Genomic DNA, 19,125 nt, shown 5'->3' with positions numbered 1-19,125 from the left:
GCTTGAAATGCTACGCAGCCATTTGATTGGTTGAATGAGGTCTTAAGTCAACCTCGGACCAGACTTAAGCCGACGGCACACGGTACGATTTTTCGTACTGGATTTGATAAGATTTAGTAAAATACTAAAAATGCACCAATCAGAATGCAGCATTTCTAATATTTTACTAAATCTTATCAAATCCAGTACGAAAAATTGTACCATGTGCCGTAGGCTTTAATGCGTCGTCTACAATGAGATTTTAAGGAGACTTAAGGCGTAAGATTTAAGAAATTGACCAATCACAGTCGAGTATTCTCTTAGGTCTATATTCTGAATCCTCTTTTATCGATAAAAGTGCCTCTAAAAGTGGCTTATAAGCCTTCTGATTGGCTATAAGCCACTTTTAGAGGCACTTTTATCGATAAAAGAGGATTCAGAATATGGATCAGAGAACCATCTGAATGTATGTACACTCCGCGACAACGATTCGTTCCACGTTTGTCCCTCTCTCGCGGGGCAAGGGGGACGTAGAACTGGCCAATCAACTGGCAGCATAGCAGCGGCTGAGTGGCTAGTTCTACTTCCCCCTTGCCCCGCGAGAGGGGCCGTAGAACGAATCGTTGTCGCGGAGTGTACAACATGAATACAAGCCTTCGGTTACGTTCCAAAACGTAATTAAGGGCCTGAGCAGAATGGCTGCCTTATAATTTTAAGACTATGTTTTATGCCTTAGGTCTTTGTCTTAAGTAACGCACAATACTGTGTGTTATGTCCCGAGTCTTATGTATACGCGAACGTTTGTAAGAAATAAACGTTCGCGTATACATAAGACTCGAGACATAACACACAGTATTGTGCGTTATTCGTATTAAGTTAGCCGGAAATTTTTCAGCCAACCAAAAATCTCCTTATGGAATCGTTTGTATTTCGTATGAAGATGTTTGAAGTGTGATTAAAAACGTTTGTGAGTAATTAGAATAATTATAAAAAATTAATCATTTTTACAGTATGTAGTTAGCCAACATAACTAAATATTAAAAATTCTCCTTATGAATCGTTTGTATTTCGTATGAAGAGTTTTGAAGTATAATTAAAAAGGTTTGTGAGTCATTCGTTTAATTTTAATTAAATTTTTTTATATTGTGAAGTTAGCCGGAAGCTATATAAAATGGACGCCGTCCTGTGATTGGTCGATTTGCTTATGGTAAATACTAAAATTTTCTCATGTGTACTGACTTTAAGTGTAAGCAAAACGAGCAAATTTATCTCTTTTGTAACTTTTAATCCATGACTAATTTATTATTAATTCCGCATAATCGCATAATATATCATGGATCGTGGATAAGCGTAGATAATTGAAATATGTTTTTCTACCAATAAATAAGTAAATCTTTTATAATTGTTTTATAATGTAGTCATCATTCAGAAAATAATCACAATTTGTGATTATGGTTCATATTCTGAATCCTCTTTTATTGATAAAAGTGCCTTTAAAAGTGGCTTATAAGCCTTCTGATTGGCTGTAAGCCACTTTTAGAGGCACTTTTATCGATAAAAGAGGATTCAGAATATGGACCTATGTATTTAATTGTTATTTTATATTCGCTTTCAAATAATAAACTATATAATAATAAAATTTATATAAAAAGATGGTAATATATGTAATCCAATTAATTATAATTGACAAAATAATTTCTTGTGAAAAAATAAAAGTAAAAAATATAGAAGAATTTTTTTTATAGCTTGTATAAAAAATCAGTTTTATGCTAAGTATATTATAATTTTCTGGACTGTAGTAATATTTAATATATAATTTTTGCTATATAAATATATATTTCTTCTTAATTGACAATAATTAACAAAGTAATCAATAATAATCAATAATAATTAACAAAAAAAATGATAAAAGAATATGCTAAAAATGTGCGCTTATATATATTTGAAAATACAAAAGAAGATTTACTTCCGATAAGGCATGGGCAATTTTCAAGTTTTCAGATGCAAAAATAATAAAATCTACAGAGATATCTATTTTTGCTCTTACAACATCAGCAATGGATTCATATTGATATATGCCATCTCCTCTCTCTCGCATTTTGATGTAAGCTTTCCGATATTCTGTGACATACTCAGCCGATCTTACTATCTGTAGAAATAGATTTTATATCAGAAATATATATTTATATAGCAAAAATTATATATTAAATATTACTACAGTCCAGAAAATTATAATATACTTAGCGTAAAACTGATTTTTTATACAAGCTATAAAAAAAATTCTTCTATATTTTTTACTTTTATTTTTTCACAAGAAATTATTTTGTCAATTATAATTAATTGGATTACATATATTACCATCTTTTTATATAAATTTTATTATTATATAGTTGCATTATTATTTGAAAGCGAATATAAAATAACAATTAAATACATAATCACAAATTGTGATCATTTTCTGAATGATGACTACATTATAAAACAATTATAAAAGATTTACTTATTTATTGGTAGAAAAACATATTTCAATTATCTACGCTTATCCACGATCCATGATATATTATGCGATTATGCGGAATTAATAATAAATTAGTCATGGATTAAAAGTTACAAAAGAGATAAATTTGCTCGTTTTGCTTACACTTAAAGGTCCATATTCTGAATCCTCTTTTATCGATAAAAGTGCCTCTAAAAGTGGCTTATAGCCAATCAGAAGGCTTATAAGCCACTTTTAGAGGCACTTTTATCGATAAAAGAGGATTCAGAATATGGACCAAAGTCAGTACACATGAGAAAATTTTAGTATTTACCATAAGCAAATCGACCAATCACAGGACGGCGTCCATTTTATATAGCTTCCGGCTAACTTCACAATATAAAAAAATTTAATTAAAATTAAACGAATGACTCACAAACCTTTTTAATTATACTTCAAAACTCTTCATACGAAATACAAACGATTCATAAGGAGAATTTTTAATATTTAGTTATGTTGGCTAACTACATACTGTAAAAATGATTAATTTTTTATAATTATTCTAATTACTCACAAACGTTTTTAATCACACTTCAAACATCTTCATACGAAATACAAACGATTCCATAAGGAGATTTTTGGTTGGCTGAAAAATTTCCGGCTAACTTAATACGAATTTGTGCGTTACCTAAGACAAAGACCTAAGGCATAAAACATAGTCTTAAAATCTTAAGGCAGCCATTCTGCTCAGGCCCTAACCGAGTAAAATTTTCCTTGATGGCCGATTTGAACCAATCGGAAAGGCTTAAAAGAGTTTCGGAACGGCCATCGAGTAAAATTTTCCTCGGAGAGGACGTTTTGGAACGTAACCTTAAGCGTCGTCTACAATGGCCGTAGCATAAGGTTGTAAGGCCGTAGTCGTAAGAAATTGACCAATCCCAGTTGAAGTTCAGGAGAATAATCAACTGTGATTGGTCAATTTCTTACTACGGCCTTACAACCTTATGCTACGGCCATTGTAGACGACGCTTAATACTTCTTGGATTCTCTATGGCTGCGGTCAAATGGCGTTTTCGAGTGGTCGGGTTTGACCCGACCCGGGGTAGTTTACTAGACGTTATTGACCAATCACAGCCATTCTTCTGAAGAATGTATGGTTACATTCTTCAGAAGAATGGCTGTGATTGGTCAATAACGTCTAGTAAACTACCCCGGGTCGGGTCTAAACCCGACCACTCGAAAACGCCAAAAGTGACGCTGAGGATGCTTTGAAGAATTTGATTAACCAATCAGGTTAAAGAAATCTTTACTCCTTTTACCCTGATTGGTCAATCAAACGTTTCAAATAAAGTCACTAGATATACAAAGTACCGCAATCATTCGCCATTTTGGCTCCAATAAGCGGTTCATTCAAATTATATATTTACATGACCCCTTAATGATAATGTATTTTTGGCAATTAATTTTAGTCATTTTTTGCATTTTTTGTTGTTATTTTCGCTTTTTGGGATGCGAAATAAACGAAAACCTTTTTCGCTTTGATTTCTATAGCCTTTTACGCAACAACCTAGTCACAAATGCTTCTCAGATTTCACATACAGGTTAGAAAATTGCATTTAAAGTGTACATACATACGTAACAAAAGTGTGCACTTGTACTTTTAGGAGGCCGTTTTGGCTCCAAATCCTTATACATTGAGTCTTAAGCCCCTTGCACAATGCTAGGCAACAGGCAATAGAAATAAGGAATAGAAACTATTCACCAATAAATACGCGGAACAGAAAATATTCGCCAATAGGAGCAGAGAATAGATATTATTTCTGTTCTTATTAGGTGCTTTCCATTTACATCAAAACTCAGATAAATCTCACTTCTGTCTTTCTTCAACATTCATGTTAAAGAAAGACAGAAGTGAGATTTATCTGAGTTTTGATGTAAATGGAAATCACCTATTGCCTGTTGCCTAGCATTGTGCAAGGGGCTTTATGGATTGCGGTACTTTGTATATCTAGTGACTTTAGTTTCAAAGCATCTTCAGCGTCCCCTTGACCGCAGCCTATGTGCATGATTTTAATTAACATAAAATGGCGATATTGCTTGGTCACTGTGGATAGTTTTACTGTGAGTTTAATGTGATATATGAGAAGTTACGATAAGTTCAAATAAATTTTAATTATTGTTTGTGTGAATTTCTTTTGAAAACAGTATTAATTTATCTGGAAGACTACCTATTTTAACTTGAAATTAATATTTCATTGATTTCATTGTCTCCTTTACAGATGCAGTAAAATCAGATGTATGTACAAGGTCATATTTTATATTGTTAAAAGTCTTTATTCAATTTTTTATTCAATTTTGAAGAAAAACATTTTTTATCATTCTGTTAAGAGTGAAAAAGAAGCATTTGCAATTTTTTAATAATAAAATATTTTTATATTCTATACATTATATTCATAAAAATTCTAGACATATAAATATCTCTGATTATTGTTCTCTTTCATAATGAAAATATAATTTATATAATTTTATTTTTTGATAATAGATAATATACATTGTCAATTAATTTTATATATTTGTTAATATAAAAATTACATATTTATTGAAATGTAGAAGAAAAAAGAAAAGTTATTAGTATAATTTTTTATAAAAGAGAAAGAGGAAGACTGATAGAATGAAAAATAGTTATACTAAATCTTAATTTAAGATGAATATGATGAAATATGGAATAAAAGCAATTATTTCAATATTATTATATTTTAATATTATTATATCATTTTTTTACATTAAACATATGATTGGGGTTGATTATTCTGTATGATTTATGTGAATGTACAAATTTGTTTTAATAAATTTTATAATACAGCTACTATCTAAATATATTCTATAATATATAATATGAAAATCTTAGTTTGTATGTATTCATAAGATTTGGTGTCTGTGTATATTAGATCTGATTATATTTGTATTATATATTCAGTACAGGAATTACTTTTGTTACTGCTTTTTTTAAACTTGATAGATTATATATTTTGAAACTCATAGAAACTCAGCCTGTGATCAAAAAAGTTATTTTCTTTTGTTCTTTATATAATTATATTTGAATTTTATGCATGCTACATTGTTATTACAATAAGTAAATTATTTTTTTTATTATAAAGTAATATTTATTATCGTCTCTTTTGATACTTATAAAGTAATGCTTTTTTAGACATTAAAGAGCATGGTGCATAATATATAAACATATTACAGTAGAGAAGATTATGTTATATATTTTATTAATGTTTAGTTAGCGAGAAAAAAATCATTAATAATTTTAATATTCATAAAACACTGGTTCTTTACTAATTTAGTTATAATAATGCATAAAATTAATATAATTACAACTCAGATGCAAAAAATTATAAAAAATACATTGAATAATAATTTTAAAAAAATCAATAATGTAAGCAAAAATTTTTTCAGTTTTTTTAACAGCTTTCATTCTACTATTAATTTTTAAATATATCAATTTATAAGCTCCAAGTACAAGCTATTTATTTCTTTTAATCTATTAAAGCAGTGTTCTGACTGATTGTAATGAAGATATTTAGAGATATTTATTGTATTAGGAAATAAAAGTCAAAATTTGTATTTATTATGATTTTAGCAGAGGATTCTGCTTTGCATATTTCCACCATAATGAATCCAACACGACCAACTAATGTTCGACGACATGAGGAATCAAGATCTGCTCGTAATGAAGACCATGATTCTCATTCAATTCTACGTTCAAGGACCGAAGAGGAAAGACTAAGGCGTAGACGTGAGTGGCAACGGCAACAAGAACGGGAAAGGCAACATGAAAAGTTGAAACAGCAAAAGATTTTAGAGTATGAAAAAAAACGTGCACAAGCTTTAGGATATACTGAGCCAAAACCTGTACATCATAGTCGAAGCAAAAGCAGTAGTAAGTCTCCGCAATATCGACATAGAGGAAGATCTTCGACAAGTGCTTCCAAATCTGGTACGCTGTTTGAAAAGTAAGTTTTAGACATATATATGACTGTATATACATATATATACATTTCTACTGGTTTAAACATTTACTTTATAAAGAAAAACAATTATAAAGAAAAATCTATGAATATCTGAATGTTTCAAAAGAAATAAAACAAAATTTATAAAAATAGTAGAGCTAATATATAAAACAATTTACAAAGGAAATTACAATATACAAAAATATATAAATTATTAATGTTTATCATCATATCAACCTTATCCAGAAATTTTAGATTATTTGATTTAATGCATATGTCATATACACATACACACACACACACACACACATAGAGCAGACATCTTAAAGAATAATCAAATAGCAATTACAATATTTTCAATATTAAAAAATAAATATAAAAATGCATGATATCGTATTGGCAAAGTAGAACAACAAATTAAAATTATATACAACAGCATTTTCAAGAGTATATTTAAAAGTAGAATTGTCTTCCTGAAGATCTTTTCTTGAGAAAATTTGGTTAATTTAATGCAAAAAGTTTTAGCATTAATTTAATCCATTATGATTGAATTTTCTTCAGATTAGAGGGATCTACAAGTGGGACAATACCTTTGTTCAAAGGTCCTGAGGGCATACAGATTAGTACTACGGAGCTACGTCGAATTAAAGTTGATATTCGCAGAAATATTCCTGTAAAAGGTCCAATTTCCGAACTGCAACGAAGTATTGTTAATGCTGAAGATGTGATCCTCAAAAGAAGAGAGGGTAAAATATTGACATTTTCTGAAATTTTATTTTTTTCTCTAAATTTTTATCTTTCACAGAAATTATTATTTAGCATTCAGGATGCTTTTTAGAAAACTTGGCACTTTTCAAGAATTTCCTAGAAAATTCGGAAATTCTTATAGAATTTTTTATTAATACTCAGAAAATTGTTTAAAAAAACTTTCTTTGATAATCTTGTTCTTATATTCTTAGCATTTTTGTGAACCGCTGGTTGGCTAAAGTATGAATTAAATATGTATTTTACATATATATTATAAACATATCTCTGTTTATATACAGGGTGACCCATTTTAACTTAGGCAGCCAAATAACTCGAAAAATAAGCAAGATAGAGAAAAATGTTTTAGACAAAAGTTGTATGGTTTCGAGGGGGCCATAAGATGGTATCATTGGTTTGACCTTGAAGAGTCATTTGAAGGTCACGTGAAGGTCACTTCAATTTTTTTAAATGGAATACCCTATATATTTTTGTACATTCTTGTAGCTTATTTCGAGAGCTTTCCAAAACACTATAATTAAGTACCTTTCCGTTAAGTACTTTTTGAGTTATGATGCTTGAAATAATTTCTTAATTTTACATAAACCGTAAAATATCTTGTAAAATATTCATTTTTCGATTATCTTACCTTAATACTTTTATGTACAAAATAATGAGAGGAATCAATTGGTGTAAAGAAAACACATAGTTGTTTTTAAGAAAAAATATGGAATTGTTAATTGCAAATTACATATTTTTTCTTCGAAACAACTATGTGTTTTCTTTACACCAATTGATTCCTCTCATTATTTTGTACATAAAAGTATTAAGGTAAGATAATCGAAAAATGAATATTTTACAAGATATTTTACGGTTTATGTAAAATTAAGAAATTATTTCAAGCCTCATAACTCAAAAAGTACTTAACGAAAATGTACTTAATTATAGTGTTTTGGAAAGCTCTCGAAATAAGCTACAAGAATGTACAAAAATATATAGGGTATTCCATTTAAAAAAATTGAAGTGACCTTCACGTGACCTTCAAATGACTCTTCAAGGTCAAACCAATGATACCATCTTATGGCCCCCTCGAAACCATACAACTTTTGTCTAAAACATTTTTCTCTATCTTGCTTATTTTTCGAGTTATTTGGCTGCCTAAGTTAAAATGGGTCACCCTGTATATATATATATATATATATATATATATATATATATATATATATATATATATATGCATATATACACATACACATATAAACACACACACATACATATATATTTTTTTTCAATTACTTACAAAAGTCATTTATTCAAATTCTTTTCAATACATTTTCAAATTTCCTATTTGAAGTTCAAGTATAACTTAATTTTTTTATTTACAGAAATTATTTAAAAAACGTATATATATGAAAAGAAAACGTTTATTTAAATTATTATTTAAAAAACGTATATATATGAAAAAAAGTTTTATATAATATAAAACTTATTTTATATTATATAAAGTTATATCTGAAAATTCTCTAATTTTGAAAAAATTTTGAATTTTTTAAAAATACTGGAAGGTGGAAGGATTTTTTTACAAGATTTGAATAGATATCCTAGTATTACAACATATCAAGAATCTAGTCTAAATAATAATCATTGAAATAATAAGTTCTCATTACATTAATCATATAAAAGTTCTGTTGCTTGTATTAAATTGATTGGTAAATTTACTTTTATAAAAAATGTATTACATATACAAAATCAGTACTGTGAGTTTTATGAAGATAACACCAAATAGAAATTACTATTTTTATGTGATATATGTAATTCAACAGTTTTTCATGAAATATAAGACAAATATTCGAGTAGGAAAGAATTTGAGAGAATTCTCGTATAATGATAATAAATCTCTCAAAACTCTTTCTTCATATCCAAAGATATCAAAGTATTATCAAGAATCAAGAGTTATGTCTTTAGAAAGTAATAAAATGATTACTTAACAAATTATAATATCAAAACAAAGGATTGACAAAAGTTTCTTAAATTTCTGTGTTCAAGGAATTGATCAAGGAATAAATTGTAATAATAGTTTATGGATCAAGTATGAAATCAAAGTATGGCATTCTGGAACACCTTACAACTCACAATGAATTCAGAAAGTTGATTAATGATATTTATTATAAAAAGCTTTTTAGAGAAGGATTAATCTACAAACATATGATCAAGAAATAGTATAACTCGTTAAAAATAATTTGAGGATAAAACACACAATCAATATATTGTTGTGGAAGAGATCTGGCACTTTGGAGAAAAATAGAAACAACTAACCATCTAGTATTTCCTTTAAAGTTTTGATTCTAAGATTACAATCTCGAAGAGAAAGGCCATAAACTTCAATGAAGATATCTGAAAATCATATTTAAGAAATTTATAGAAAAAGAAAGAAAGAAAAATTGTGTTCTTCATGGATTTTTTTAATTTGTGATTTTCAAAAGTAATTGAAAAATGTTAGAAAATGCAAAAAAGAGATTCTTGGATACTCTTTACATAAAATAGAATTTGTGTGTATGGAAAAGGAACATAAATGGATAATCATCTATCTGCTCATCATTTATATGCAACAACTAATAAGTAGATAAGGTTATTTAAACTCTAAAAAATGATAAGTGCACAAAAGTCATCTTTACTCTTATCTCTTTTTTGATTAGAATATTACTAGGATATTTTTTTATTATAATATGAAAATAAAATCAAAATGTTACAATCAAAATTTTAAAGAGTATTAAAATGAATATTTAATAAACAATTCTTGAATAAAAAATTGATTGATGATTAATGTCAAAATTCCAAAGAGACTAAAAAGTAACGTAATTCTAATATATTTAGCGATAATTTAGAATAAATAGAAAATTGTTATAGTATTTAGTGTTTTAAAAAAGAAAAGAGTCTGTCTTTATATTTTCTCCAAATTTTTTGATCATATATATTAAGGTGATTTAAAAAAAAAAAGAGAAATATTCTATAAAATATAAATAATTTTATTTCTATGAAGAATTTACAAAATCAATAAAGCTGCATGAAGATTACATACAAGCAAGAGAAATCATCTTTGAAAAACAACGAATAATAACAAAGAAAGAATTTAACATGATCATAATTGTACACAATTTCCGCAAACAGTTTTACTCTTATTCACAATTCCTACATTAATTATTATTTGTTCCTTTTTATGGTTGTTAATAAATAATTAAATATTTTAATTTGTTTTAACAAAATAATATTTCTTTTATTTACTTGCGAATATCATGCATTTGAGCTACGGGTTGAGTTATAAACATAATTGATCTTAAGAGTGCAATTTTAAATATTATATTACATTTTTTATATAAAGAATTATATGTTTTCTTTTAGAAATTCTGGAAATAATTACATAATTTATATATTTAAGTATTATTTTTAAAAGTATATATATTATTGCGCCTTATATTTTATCCCTGAAGCTGTCTTTGACGATGTTATTTAATATTCATTATACGAAGACGTCATCGGAAGATTATCTCCGCTGAAGAATCATTAATAACCAACATCTTGCGAAGAGCCCCAATTATTTTCTTCTCCAAAATTTTTCTTTGAACAGAGATGAAGCCTTTGGAAAAGCGGAAAGATACTGTTTCTTAGAGAGAAACTGCTTTGCCCACGGTTTTCGATCCGTGGTTTTTCCGTGGGAGGAAGGGCGAATGCTAAACCAAGGACTTGGGAAGTCCTCATGAGAACGATGGGCCTTATATTTTATCGCTGAAGCTGTCTTTGACGATGTTATTTAATATTCATTATACGAAGACGTCATCGGAAGATTATCTCCGCGCTGAAGAATCATTAAGAACCAACATCTTGCGAAGAGCCCCCAATTATTTTCTTCTTTCCAAAAATTTTTCTTTAAACAGAGACACCGACGAGATACTGTTAAAGACCGACAGTCCTGGGTAAATTTTCGTGACCACCAAGTGGGCCTGGAGATAATAGAAGATTGATGATATTACCGGCAGTTTTGATTATATTGAAGACAATTACAAGTTATTTAAATCATACGAGTATTTTAGGTCATTCAGTTATTGTTTTATTATCGAAAATGTATAAATCTTTTGTATACCTGCTTCAAAAATAACAACCCAGATAGCACGAAAAGGCCAAAAGATGTCTTAAAGACGTCTAAAGGACTTTAAGACGTCTTTAAGTCGTCTTTTAGATATCTTTTGGACATGTGTGCTGTCTGGGAAATTATGGTATCAAATTATTATTTTATTATCGACAATGTAAAGATTTTCTTACCTACAGTAGCACTTTGCACGTTTTTTTCTGATCACGCTAAGTCCCATAAGACCATCGGTCTTTAATAGTATCTTGTCGGTGACAGAGATGAAGCCTTTGGAAAAGTGGAAGGATACTGTTTCTTAGAGAGAAACTGCTTTGCCCACGGTTTTTGATCCGTGGTTTTTCCGTGGGAGGAAGGGCGAATGCTAAAGCAAGGACTTGGGAAGTCCTCATGAGGACGATGGGCCTTATATTTTATCGCTGAAGCTGTCTTTGACGATGTTATTTAATATTCATTATACGAAGACGTCATCGGAAGATTATCTCCGCTGAAGAATCATTAAGAACCAACATCTTGCGAAGAGCCCCCAATTATTTTCTTCTTCTCCAAAATTTTTCTTTGAACAGATGAAGCCTTCGGAAAAGCGGAAAGATACTGTTTCTTAGAGAGAAACTGCTTTGCCCACGGTTTTCGATCCGTGGTTTTTCAGTGGGAGGAAGGGCGAATGCTAAAGCAAGGACTTGGGAAGTCCTCATGAGGACGATGGGCCTTATATTTTATCGCTGAAGTTGTTTTTGACGATGTTATTTAATATTCATTATACGAAGACGTCATCGGAAGAATATCTCCGCGCTGAAGAATCATTAAGAACCAACATCTTGCGAAGATCCCCCAATTATTTTCTTCTTTCCAAAAATTTTTCTCTAAACAGAGATGATGCCTTTGGAAAAGCGGAAGGATACTGTTTCTTAGAGAGAAACTGCTTTGCCCACGATTTTTGATCCGTGGTTTTTCCGAAGGGCGAATGCCAAAGCAGGGACTTGGGGAGTCCTTAAGGACGATGGGTCCACGGTAGATACCCCCCTCTTGTCTGAAGAGTCTAAGATTTAACATCAATAAAATTCTGATTCATAGAAAATGTTATGTTTACAACAAACGTTATATTATGTAACAATACTAGAAAAATGGAACAAATTGAAAAAAAAAGTTAATAACGAAGACAAGATTATATTTTTATGATTAATACACTAAGAAAAGTAAGAATGGAAAAGATAACAAATATGAAAACAGGTATGAAAACTTTTTCACTTGTTTATATTAAAGATAATTAAACACAACAAAAGTAAAATATATAATTTTTTTTAAATGGTTTTTTCTATGTATATGAAAATTAAATAAAATTATAAAGTTTATTAAAATATAAAATAATATATAGTGATACATCTGTTTTTTATGATTAATTTTTATATATGCAAATATCTAATAGTTCTAATATGACATTTTAGCGCTCAGATTTAAAATTTTTAATTGTTACATATTTATTGATGTCATAATTTTATAATGACATTTTGCCACTATAAATGATTAATCAATATTTATTTATATTTAAGCTAAAAGGAAAATATGTGTGCATGTACGCTATAATAAAAGTATTGTATGTATGTAAATTTACTGTTTAATTGGTCAAAACATAAATCTAAAAAAGATTTGTTGCTAAATATAATATACAAAATATGATCTTAAAATTTAGAGATTATTACTAACATTAAAATATATATATTAAAATATATAATATTTTTTTAGAAGGTGATTGATGAGGTGACATTGAAGAGATGATTTGAAAGAATATTATTTCTCGTTGAAGATTTTATACACTATTATATATGTTATTATTTCAGTCAAGTTAATATAATTAGTTCATATATCAAATTATAAATTTAAAATATTAATAATTTTTCTATTATTAATAAGTATAAATCACTTTTAATTAAAAAATATGTATTTGGTTATTATAAGTGTAGAGATTTTACGGAAATTTTTTTTTATATTTGTTTTTTACAAAGTAAGTATCTTTTGATATTTAATACGCCACAAATAATATTAATTTGGACTTGCAAAGTGTGACATAAAAAACATAAAGAAATAATTGTACAATTAACTTTGAATCATATTTGAAATGTATATTAATATATTTAATCATATATGATTAAATACAATCATGCACATAATATTGATCATTGTATTTTATATACATATATATACATATATGTACATATAATATATATGTGTGTGTGTGTGTATTAATTGAACAATATCTGCTTCACAGAAGATGTTATTGTCATTGATGAAGGGTAAAAAAAAATAAAGTTAATGACTGAGGAAGATCAACATATAATGAAGATAAAATTAAATTCTTCAAAATTAATGCCACACAAAATGCAACAAATGAAGATATTCAAAAACAGGTATGAAAATTCTTTCCTTTCTAGAAATTGCTCTCCTTGTTTTTAAAATTAAGACATAAACACAATAATAACACAATGTAATATTTATATTGTAACATTAATGAATATATAAGCAATATATTTGTATCTGCATCTTTTTATATTATATATTAAACATATAAATCATGTTAAAATTAAGAACTTTTATTAAATACAATATTATAAATACAAAACAATAGATTGTTTGTAATAAAAGTTTGTTTGCGAAGCCATAGTTAGAATACTATTAATATGGACATCAAAAATTTTATTGAAATCATGAGAATTGATGGGGATATTATGAATCAATATATATCATTTTGCATTTAATAATAATTTTTATATATGAAAAGACTATCTTAAAAATTGTCTGCGTTTTTATTTATTTGTTTAAAAAAAATAAAGGTTTTTTAAGACTAGTAAGAATAGTAAGAGATTTCCAAGAGATATGGAAAGAGCAAAATCATTGTTATAAATAATTTGGATGAATTTAGGTACAGGCCATTGGAAGATCAAACCAACGGACAATTGAAGATCTTTCAATAATGCTCTACCTATGGACAGCACAGACTGATATAAGAACCCATTCTGGATTTAAAAAAAGTATATAATCAACTAATCTATATTTATAAAAATAAAAGTAGAATATTGTAATTAAAAGATTAAATATAAAAATATATTTCCATATGTATTTTGCAAAATTACAACAATGGAAGAATATTTTCTGGAAGATGGTTAAATTGTGATATTATTCTTATCCTGAAGATATTTTACAGTATTGCCTAGTGTCATTTAATTAATTTAATATAAACAATATAAACATATATCAAATTATAAAATAGTTTCAATCAGGTTTAATGAAAGATCAGATTATATATTGGATTGTTGCATATATAGAAAATGTTTAATAGTTATGGAATATAAGATAAATGTTTGTTGATATCAATTATATATTACATTAAAATGATGTAAATATAAATTTCATACTTAAAAAGTAATATTGTGAAATAATTAATTAATATACAAATTAACAAATATCCTCGCTGAATTTTTCCAGTTATTTTTCTTTTTATAAAATCATTTTAAAAATCACTGAAATAAAAATATCATTTCATATGCAATAATCCAATAATTAGCATTAATTTTATTTTTAATTCTTATAAAAAAATATAAATGTATTGCATATATAATAATTCATATTTCGTTATTTTAATATGATAGAAAAAAAATTTCATTATCTTTTTCAAAATCTTATTAACAACGAAATTTTGTTTATCAATTATATCATTACAGTTATATCATTACAATATATTTTTTATTATTAATTCTTTATATTTAAGAGTTTCGTGTATTTATTTAAAAAATTGAAATATTTAATAATTGTACATAAAATATTTTACAACAATATTTGATTTTATAAAATATTTCATTTAAATGTAATTATATTTGCAAATATTACATTTATCTACTAAAGTTGCAAATATTTTTATTATTGTTGAAATCATAATATTTGTAACATTATTTCTGATACAATAATCGCTAAAAATAACGAATAAAGAATTTAAAAACGATATCGCCTAATTTGAATAATCGAAAGAAATATAAATCAAATTAGCTGAATTTTTTCGCTCGATGCATATCAGAATTATATTAATAATTATTAAAAGATGTAATATAAACTATATAGGAGAAGGATGTAAACCAATATTCGACAGAGAAGAAATAAAAAAAGCTACTAAGATTAATGAAATAGAAGAGCGACGTACGGTTGTAGCTGTAGATGGAGAGCAGTCAGGTACGCATTATAGAAATAATTTTGCTAAATTATTTAAAGATTTCTTGCTTTGATTATAAATTAATGAATTTGTAAAATTGCGATTGTAATTTTTCTCAGATTCTAAATTCTCTAGAAAAATATAAAAAAAAATCAAAGATTCAAATATATATTACATGTAGTATATAATGCCAGACTAAATTATAGATATAAATCTCATTTATAAATTTTATCTTTGTTTAATTTGAATAAAATAATACTTGTATGTCGATAAACAAATTAATATTTTAGTTTTTAACTTGATTCAATATTTTATGTCTCAGATATTAATGTAACATGTATGAGAAATTCTCGTATTTTAACTATATTACAGTTTCGACCAGTAAATCGCAGATTTTCAAGAAACGTTCTTCATCATTGAGTCCTACATTGTATGGTTCTGAATATCTATCGTCTCACCAGTCTAGGTTTGTTTTAATTCTCAATGATAATATATTCACTTAATATACATTCTTTCTACATTTTTTTTTTAATTTTAGATACCGTACAGATACAAAACATCAGGATAACAGGGCAGAATTCCGTGATCATCATAAAAATAACGGGTAAAGCGATATGTCATTATTTATTGCTGAAGAAGCATCTAATTTCATTTATTTTATAGCAATATTTGCTTTTTAAAGCAGTAATAAGACAAATATGATCAAAAGAATCTAATTTGTAATTCTTAATTCTTAATTAAAAAAAAAATGGATTTCTGTGTTATAGAAGAAACAGCATAGAAAAACACAGAGAATATAAAGAGAAATATACAGAAAGAGATGCACATAAATACACTAACCGTTCGCGTTCTAGAGAACGGGATTCGCGCAAGTCACATACCAGGTATGGAATTAAATTATTGATATTTAAATTTAAACAGGCCATCAGAGCCAAACGCGGATGGTAGTGCGTAAGTTCAATGAGAATTAAGTTTTCGTTGAAATTTATTTTTGTGCACAGGGCACAAAATTTTCTTGGTACGATACCAAGCAAATTTTAAATAATTCTCAATTCGAGAAATTATTTAATTATTATCCCTCTATTTCCTCCCTGTAGTGTTGTAGGCGAGAAAAATATCGGGCTGAAAGTCGCTGAATCGGGAATCGAACCCGAGTCTTTCGCTTGCCGGGCGACTGCTCTTACCACTGAGCTATTCAGACCCTTCAACTCGATACTTCTCGGTCGCCTACAAATATATATTAAATTAAAGTATAACGCCATCTTCCGCCGGCGTGAATTAAATAATTATAAGAAACACTACAGAGGGGAAATAGAGGGATAATAATTACCATCCGCGTTTGGCTCTGATGGCCTGTTTAAATTTAAGTTTATATTTTAATATACAGAGCCTAATTTCTTATAGTTATTTATTGATATTTGTTATTATTAACAAATTTTGTTGTTCGTTATCCTTAATACACTTTGATCGTTCTTATTAACATTTATATTATTGCAAAAATATTTTTATTAACATTTACAAAAATATTTAACATTAAATATATTATTAGATTAATTAAACTATACTTGCAAAAGAAATGTGCAAAAAAACGCAATATTTTCTTTAAAAATATGTGATCATTATTTGTTTTATTATAATTATTATTTCTATTACTATTGTTATAGACCACTTATAGAAGAAAGATCTTATCGCGATAGATATCGTGATAGATCGAGTGAACATTCTCGTGAAAGAAGAGACAGAGATAAAGATAGAGATAGAGATAGAGATAGATCCAGAGAACGAAGAGATGTTGCATCGCATTATATCGAACCACCAATACACGTGCCTATCTATTATGTGAGTTGTATAATTCCATATAAGTCTAATTTTTAATCTAACGAGTCTCTATACAGACCTCCATAATCTTTTAATTTGACTTGTTATTGGTTTGTTTTTCAACTTATAGAATCTTCCTCCAAGACCAATTGTAGTAAGCCCTATGGTCCCATTTAGAGGACAAGTCCCTCCTATGGGAAGAGGCCGACATTCTGCTCTAATGGCACCGGTTAGACCATTCCCTCCACGATTTATTCCTCCGGATATGTACAGATTGGGACCTCCACCGCCAAACCCAAGTAAATATAGATATTATATAAATGTAATATAAGGTATATTATATATATTTCATATATGTATAATATGATATTTTGCAGGATATGGACCGTTTTAAAAATAAAATATATAGTCTTTATGCCTATTATATTTTGTAACTCTATATGTTGAATAATATGGAATTATGGAAGAGAAATATCACAAATTATTCAGCTAATCGTATTAATTTCAAGATTGTAAAACTGGAAAAACAAGAAGCAAGAAACACATAGAAGATCTTTACATTGTTGCAGAAGTCCTACCAAACCATATTCTATCAATACTGAATAATACAAGAAATTATTTTGAAAATGGACATTTTCAAAAACGAAACCTACATATATATATTGTCATCATCAAAGAGCAAACACTTATTAATTATGTTTTTCTTGATGAGAACTTGATTAAAATAGTTATTTAAAAAAATTAAAATAATTCCATTGACATGCAGTACATGTAGATTGTGCCCTTTTCTATTTTTTCTAAGTAGATTTGTTGCAAGATTCAGAGAAACAAAGAGAATAAAAAATAAAATTAAGACGTAAATCATGTGCAAATGATATAAAGAATTGCTATCTTGAACATTGCAAACACCATATATGAGATTATTATTGTCCAAGAAAATGTTCATAAACTTTCAGCATTATTATTATTGATTTAATATGAGGATTTTGATTTCATAAAAGATTTCTAACAAATAATACGAATAATATAAAGCATATGGATACATTTTATACTATTACGTCTTTGTTCTACTTTATGCTTATTTTATGTGGCTATTGTTATATATTTGTTATTTTATATAATATTTGTAATATATTATAATCTTAATTTATATATATGTATATTAAGTATAAATCTAAAATCTTTTCTATATAACAACCTAGAAGCATCTATAGAATTGTCTTTATATATATTTTAATTTATATTATAATTAAAATTATATGTATTAATTCTCTGTAAACAATATAAAATGGATTCTTAAAGAAATTATATTTTTTAAGGGCACATTTGTTTATCTCTTTATTCCTCTCTTTAAAAACAAAAAAAAACATGTAATTCTTCGACATTTAAAGCATTTAAATGTCCAATGATTCAATAATTGACTATATTCACATTTTCTATGTGATAATCAATGAAAAACAAATTATAAAATAACATTTAATTTTCACATATGTCATTAGAATAAGAATTAGGAATTGAGAAGTAAAAAAAGTTTGAAATAGAGGAAATGTGTTCTCTGTTGATAGAGTTCAAATAATTAAAATGAAATTATGGCATATTTTAATATTTTTTCTTTGTTTCTGAACATTTTGTATAGATTACATATCTTCAGTTATTTCTAATGGGATATTTGGAAAAATAAGTGTAACATATTGTACCTTTTATTCATTTTCTTGCATCTGATTCATATAGCTATATACATATAATTATGTAA

At 27.2% G+C, this 19,125-nt stretch overlaps 1 protein-coding gene across 4 annotated transcripts; it reads left to right on the top strand.

Annotated features, from left to right (window-relative positions):
- Positions 1 to 4,473: 4,473 nt before the first annotated feature.
- On the top strand, positions 4,474 to 18,695 carry Fem (feminizer). Of its 4 annotated transcripts, none has more exons than XM_083100646.1 (10): positions 4,474 to 4,576; positions 6,102 to 6,474; positions 7,033 to 7,217; positions 15,467 to 15,574; positions 15,927 to 16,020; positions 16,093 to 16,158; positions 16,322 to 16,438; positions 17,219 to 17,393; positions 17,503 to 17,671; positions 17,750 to 18,695. In XM_083100646.1, exons 2-10 carry the CDS (start codon positions 6,134 to 6,136, stop codon positions 17,764 to 17,766), a joined length of 1,272 nt encoding a protein of 423 aa, XP_082956772.1. In that variant the 5' UTR covers positions 4,474 to 4,576; positions 6,102 to 6,133; the 3' UTR covers positions 17,767 to 18,695. The 4 variants fall into 4 exon arrangements, with proteins under 4 accessions (XP_082956772.1, XP_082956774.1, XP_082956773.1 ...); XM_083100648.1 differs by having other exon boundaries at positions 4,494 to 4,576; positions 6,105 to 6,474; XM_083100647.1 differs by lacking the exon at positions 4,474 to 4,576 and adding an exon at positions 4,655 to 4,751.
- Positions 18,696 to 19,125: the final 430 nt, after the last annotated feature.

This window comes from Camponotus vicinus, unplaced genomic scaffold (assembly GCF_025532165.1).
Source record: "Camponotus vicinus isolate PSW18456_S1 unplaced genomic scaffold, iyCamVici1.0 SCAF_5, whole genome shotgun sequence".
Taxonomy (NCBI): domain Eukaryota; kingdom Metazoa; phylum Arthropoda; class Insecta; order Hymenoptera; family Formicidae; genus Camponotus; species Camponotus vicinus.
The sequence above is the reverse complement of the archived record's forward strand: the minus strand, read 5'-3'. Positions and strand labels throughout refer to the sequence as shown.

Excerpts from the sequence above, each read along its gene's own strand:
- Fem (XM_083100645.1), top strand. The coding sequence starts at position 6,092 with ATGATTTTAGCAGAGGATTCTGCTTTGCATATTTCCACCATAATGAAT. Across the intron at positions 16,021-16,092 it reads CTATCGTCTCACCAGTCTAG|ATACCGTACAGATACAAAAC; the intron begins GTTTGTTTTAAT and ends TTTTAATTTTAG. Across the intron at positions 17,394-17,502 it reads TACACGTGCCTATCTATTAT|AATCTTCCTCCAAGACCAAT; the intron begins GTGAGTTGTATA and ends TTCAACTTATAG.